This window comes from Rhamphochromis longiceps, linkage group LG7 (genome assembly GCF_057381845.1).
Source record: "Rhamphochromis longiceps isolate RC_006_pf linkage group LG7, R_longiceps_female_GT1.1, whole genome shotgun sequence".
Taxonomy (NCBI): Eukaryota; Metazoa; Chordata; class Actinopteri; order Cichliformes; family Cichlidae; genus Rhamphochromis; species Rhamphochromis longiceps.
This window is the reverse complement of record NC_140563.1, coordinates 19,985,334-19,991,180: the sequence shown is the minus strand read 5'-3', so window position 1 is coordinate 19,991,180 and position 5,847 is coordinate 19,985,334. Positions and strand designations below refer to the sequence as shown.

General features: G+C 43.2%; 1 protein-coding gene across 1 annotated transcript; it reads right to left on the bottom strand.

The window, feature by feature from the left end:
* Nucleotides 1–440: 440 nt before the first annotated feature.
* LOC146665216 (cyclin-dependent kinase inhibitor 1C-like) lies at nucleotides 441–2,823 on the bottom strand. Its single transcript, XM_085412770.1, has 3 exons — nucleotides 2,135–2,823; nucleotides 1,855–1,972; nucleotides 441–1,297 (listed from the first exon to the last, which is right to left on the bottom strand). Exons 1-2 carry the CDS (start codon nucleotides 2,643–2,645, stop codon nucleotides 1,857–1,859), a joined length of 627 nt encoding a protein of 208 aa, XP_085268896.1. The 5' UTR covers nucleotides 2,646–2,823; the 3' UTR covers nucleotides 441–1,297; nucleotides 1,855–1,856.
* Between the last annotated feature and the right edge of the window lie 3,024 nt (nucleotides 2,824–5,847).

Genomic DNA, 5,847 nt, shown 5'->3' with positions numbered 1-5,847 from the left:
ATGTGGGGGTGTCTTCGTGGCAGACAAAGCGGGATCCAAAGGCAGCTGCTGCTTCTTTTAGGGAGCGAAAGGGCCTTTAAATCCTCGCCTTATATCCCGCAGCTGCCAAGCAGCATACGGCTGCGACTCAATGCGTTTTCCTCCCGCAAGAGTCTGCGTGAAGAGGACACACTTCCATCGGGGGGAAGGTGAAATCAGGTAGACGTGTCTGTCACCACAGCATGTGTGCTCTTGTGTTCTTCGCAGGGTTTCTTGTGTAACTTTGCAACTGAGTGACCCAATCTCAGAGTGATCGAGGAGCACGAAGCAGTTTCACAAGTAACCCGGCCGCTGATGATGGCAGCTTTGTGGCAACCACACAAAGACGTCATCTGCCTCCTATCTCTGTTTCAATTTCCCCTTTCTTGTTACTCTCGTAACAAAACACACAAACAAATGTGTTTAAAATTAAAGTGGAAGAAAGAAATTTTTATTCACGTCATTCGCAAGACATAATTAGGTCACTTGTATAGAAAAAATACACACAAAATGAAACCGGCTCAGAGATACAAAGAAAACTATTTTTTTCAAGTGTGGGACTAATATGAGGAAGCTACATGATTGCGAAAGTTAAGAACAACAAACCAAAAAACCCCCACAAAATTTCAAAAGAAAAATGTAAATAATAAAATTAAAATTACAAAATATGCCCTTTGGCTAAATCAACAAGGCATTTATCAAATATGAACGAACATAAATAAATTATAAGTTAGAATAGACTTAAAAAAATATACATTTTACCGAACAAAGGGAAAACAAATAATAATAAACACGCACGCATACACAAACGAGAACAGAAATAAACATTTATAAGGTATTGTCTCTATAAAGCTGTACACTTTTGGCCAGTGTAGACGATTCTTTTAAAGAATTTTTTTATAATTGCACAGATGTTAAAACATTTAACACTGTCGAGTGGCTGTATGCAAAAGCAACAATGAAATGCTACATTTGTACTGGATAGAAGTCATTCGGAGAAATCTCCTCTCTCTTTCTTTTTCTCCTGCCCCCCCTCCCACCCCACCCCCAAACCGTTCAGAGTCCTGAGCCTGGTCAGGAGCTCGGATTGCGCTCCGCCGGGGCGCATCGAGCCACAGCCGACCGTTCGGACTTATTTGTCCCCCCAACACCGTCCTCTTCTCTCTCTCCTGCGTCTCAGTTGCTTGAGTGGATGGGTTGGTTGACGGGGTGGTGGAGAAACAGTCTCCCGTGATCCTCAAAATGCGCAGGAAAATAGTGCAAAACGAACAAAAAACACCTGAGGAAGAAACAAAACGCAATAAGTTTTCTGAGAAAAGAAGAAGAGGAAAAAAACCCGGCCATTCCTAAGAAAGACGGCGAGTCAGCTTTCTGAGGAAACCTGAGACTCGCACTCAGCAGAAGGCGTCACCCTTTGCCAGAGCCCTTTTTCCCGCCACATCGTGACGCACGAACACCCCTCCCCTCCCCCAACCGCTGGTGTTACTACATCAACTACTATCACTACTACTGCGATTTCACCACCGCAGTCTCGCCCCATCACCCCCCCCCCCCCCCCCCCCCCCCCCGACACACACACACACACACACACACACACAGAGAGAGAGATAAGGCTACCTGTGCCTTTTGGCTCACGTAATCCGCTGCAATAATTCAATAATTAAAGCGTAAAAACCATAACACACACACAAAGACACCCCCCCCCCCCCCCCCCCAAAAAAAAAAAAAAACCGAGGATGCTGAACATGAGAATCTGTTACTCTCTTTATAATAAACCTTCATTGTCTCCTCTGAGTGTGTAAAAGAAAACAATTTTGATTTTGATTTAGAAAATACCTTCAACGGATCCTCTTCCGCGGAGTTTGTTCCACCTGGATTGGAGACTTGGAGAGGAGACAGGCGGTCATGTCACTCGGTTTTATATCAGTAGGCCTCTTTCGTTTCACGTAGAAGTCTGTGACAAAAGAAACAACAATAGTGAAAAATTAATTTGGATTTATGAGCCGTTATGAAATGATGCGCTGCGCACAGCGGGAGGAAAGGAGGATGGTGTGGATGCTGGTCTAGGAGCCAATAGCAGGCTCGATTTTCAAAATACGAAAGCCGCTGAATTTACCTGTGATGTGTGTGTTGCTGTCAGGAGCGGCCGTTCTCTTGCGCCTGACACACGGGAGCTGCCTGGTGGTCGCTTTCCCTGAGTTGATCTTGTCTATGCGGTTCTCCTGGTTGATCTCCCCCGCGCAAGGAGAGCTGCTGCTCTCTGGCACGGCCAGGCGATCCAGTGCGTCCGCACGAGGGCTCTCCGGGAGAGCAGAATCCGACGTGGGCACGGGCACTCGGATTTTGCCGTCCTGCACAGAGTCCTGGTAAAACACCGGGGTCTTATCCGCAGTCACCGCCTCCCACTCGTAATCCCCTTCCAACGGGGTGTTGGCCTCGAAATTAAAGTTCCATCTCTGCTGGTCCCGTTCGGAAATCTCTCGCAATTTTTCTTTCATCTCCCGGTTCAGCTCGTCGTGATCCACCGGTCCGAAGAGGTTTCGACAGACTCCGGTGCGCCTCTGGAGAGGGAAGGTCTTCCTGGCCACCATCCTCTCTAGCGTGGTTGATAACTGGACGTGGGACATCTCCAAAAACAAAATTCCCCTGGAAAAAAAAGAATCCAAAGTGATAGACTGATCCCTGCTGAGGTTGTATGTTGATAAATGTTGTTGACGTTCAGCCCGAAGTGCGTTTGTATGTGTATCCTAATTCTTACGCTCGTGCCTATGCACGCCGCACCGTTCCGTTTAAATGTACAGCTTTCATAGTAAGTCTTTGGAGTATATAACCTCCTAACGGGCACCTTGATCGCCCTTCTCATTGGTTGCCTTGAAGTCCAGCCCTCTCCAAAACCCCCACCCTGATTTCCCATTTCCCGTTGTACCTATTGGCTTCGTGCCGACCAGAGCGCAGCATTTTGATTTTTTCTCTCTCTGAGTGTCAACCCTCGGGAAAACGGAGCAGTTTTTTTCTTGTGTCAGCAGGAATGTGTTTTACTTCGCATTTGTGTATCTGATTCTACTTTCGGACACCTTGGTTTTTGGTTTTGTCTTCCGTGTTTAGTTGTAAATGCCTCCGACCAAGGGCGTAAAAACGCACCATCACATTATTTTCATACTTCATATTTAGTGTTCAGCAGTTGAACAGCTTCAGTGTGTTATTCTTTAATGTGTAAGGAAAGAAAAACAAATGCTGAAACCCGATCTAACCACTTAACTGATGTTTGACCCTGCCATCATCCGGCACATAAATCCACCCACTTTTCGATTTCTTCACGTTTTCGTTTATTTATTTATTTTTTGTCGCCGATCGCAATGACAGCGATTCCAGTCTGCGGGGATTTGCCCCACAGTGAGCAACTCTGTCTGCAGTACAGAAGCAACGTAAACATTAGTGAGACCTCAATAAACCACAATTTTAGCAGTTTCTTAAATGTGTTTTCTCATTTACTTAATAAAGCAAGGCAACTTTTCGAAATCATTTTTTCTTTTCTAAATGCGTTTTGTTGCATTTTTTATTCATTTTTTTACCTTAATATATAATATAGCAAATCGAGAATTTAAGCACCACGCCGTGTTATTTTTGGCAATTAAACATGTACGTCTATCCACTCACAAATGCATAAATCACGCAGGTCACAATCCGCCTGTTATCACTAATGTGTGCGTGTGGCTCTGGGGATTGTTACTGGTAAATAGTCATTATTACTTATGAATAACTTCAAAATATGTACAGTAGCATTTACTACAATACATGATTTACGTTTTAAATATCATAGCAAGCTTTATTATAAGGGGAGACTCGGGGAGCTCATTCTCCGCCGAAGACAATGCGATATTTGGCAATTTTGAAGAAAATGATCCGGATCCACACCAAAATGTACTGAGTGCTTCAGCTGCCAGTGTTTCACCACACAAACGAGTTTCCAGAAATTCCGCTGTATTTATTTATTTATATTTTATTTTTCTCGTGTCGTGCTGACAGTCAGGCACTGGAAGCACAACTTCCAGAAGTTTGACTTCAGGGTACCGGCTGTCTTAACAAGCAGGGAAACAGTCACGAGAGACGAGCAACGCCTTTTTGCAAGCAATGATGGGTGCATGGCGTCCCGTAGAGGTTCCAGTCTGATACTGCAGCTCAAACCTCAAACTAAACGCAACCATCATCCCCAGAAGAAAATAAAGGAGCAAGACTTACAGTGTATCACCTCCTAGTTTACACATGTGCACATAGATATTTTTAAGTGACACTGGTAACATATTCAGGGGAAAATCTCTATAAAAATTTTTTTATCCACATTCATCCTGAAAAGGAGGGTGAATGCAAGCTCTGTGTAACAACGTGATGTCACATAAGGTCAAGAGGTTTACATGTGAGCGTCATCAAAGCAGCATGAAGAAGACCGAGGGACGCAGGGTCTGGCCATATGTGTGCAGGCTTCCTAAAACACTTCCAGTAAAGGTCAGGTGGTCTCATGTGACAGCGACAGTAATATGTGACACTTTTCCTGATTCGGGACTGTAAACTGAATCCATGAGGACTGAAACGATATTATAAGGGTGTAACGTTCATTAGAGGTTTTTTTTTAATGATTTTGAAAATAATTAGCTTTCTTTTTACAAGAACAATTAATTGTCTATTAAGAAGAAGCATTTAAAGCACGCATGCTTGAACAATGCTCTTCAACAACAACAAAAAGATTTGTTTTTGAGTCTTTTAACCTTGAAGTGGCCATCCTGGCTTGAAATGTGCTTTAGTGATTTTGTTTAATAAACATGCTGCATAGCACAAATTTGTCAGTCTACTCCTGAAAATTTTACGGGTATTTGTTCAATGTTTAGTGGAATTTTCAGTTTCTTTTCACTACACTGTATTGTTTGCAGTCATAGTTCACAGAACTAAGATTGTTTGTGTGTGTGTGTAAACCACAAATCAGTCAACCCACAAAAACAGCATGGTCACTTGAGGATTAAAGTGAAAATGAACGTAAGCGGGCAGAAATCTGACTGTTGTCTTTTGGCGCCCCCTGCTGGTAATACAAGTTTACTAAAATTTGACCCAGCTGGTGAACCTAATTTGAAGCCATGTAAAGTCAATGTAAATGAATAAACACATAAATCGGTTTTATTTTGCTTATACTGATGGTAACCAATTAACTGCACACACAACATCCTCCTAAGCAGATCACAGATAAGGTTGATCAGTGCCTCTGCTGCTGGTTATTTACATATAACCCAGTGCAAACCAAAACTTATCTCATCACTTCGCTCAGTCCCAAGCTGGTTACAGATTTGCTTCACAATTCTTTGATTGTGGGAATAACTCTTCTGCTCCTCGGGTGTACTCCACCAGCTGATACTATCACCTGATGGTTTCAAGTCAATTAAAGTGCAAAGAGAAAGTCTGGATTCATTCGTCTTTCAAAGGGGAAAATAATCTCTTTCATCAGGAGTGGTCAGTCAGCTATGTAGCCTGACTCATTTAGCTGACACATGCAGGAGTATGATTCTTTCATCTTCTCACACACACACACACACACACACACACACACACACACACACACACACACACACACACACACACACACACACACACACACACACACAGTACAGATGACTTAACTTGCTCTTTGACTTGAATGGAAATATCCAGAGGGCCCAATCGAAGTAAAAAAAATAAAAAATAAAAAAAACCCGGAGGCTCACTAGACTGTGGGCAACATGTTGATTGATGGAACAGACAAAGAGGGTTGAGCTCTAACTGTGTTTAAGCTATTGTCAAATACTT

What these genes read in the sequence shown, in the direction of transcription:
- LOC146665216 (XM_085412770.1), bottom strand. Translation starts at nt 2,645, where the DNA reads ATGTCCCACGTCCAGTTATCAACCACGCTAGAGAGGATGGTGGCCAGG. An exon ending in CAGCAACACACACATCACAG is followed by an intron (nt 1,973 to 2,134) that starts GTAAATTCAGCG and finishes CTTTTGTCACAG; the next exon opens with ACTTCTACGTGAAACGAAAG.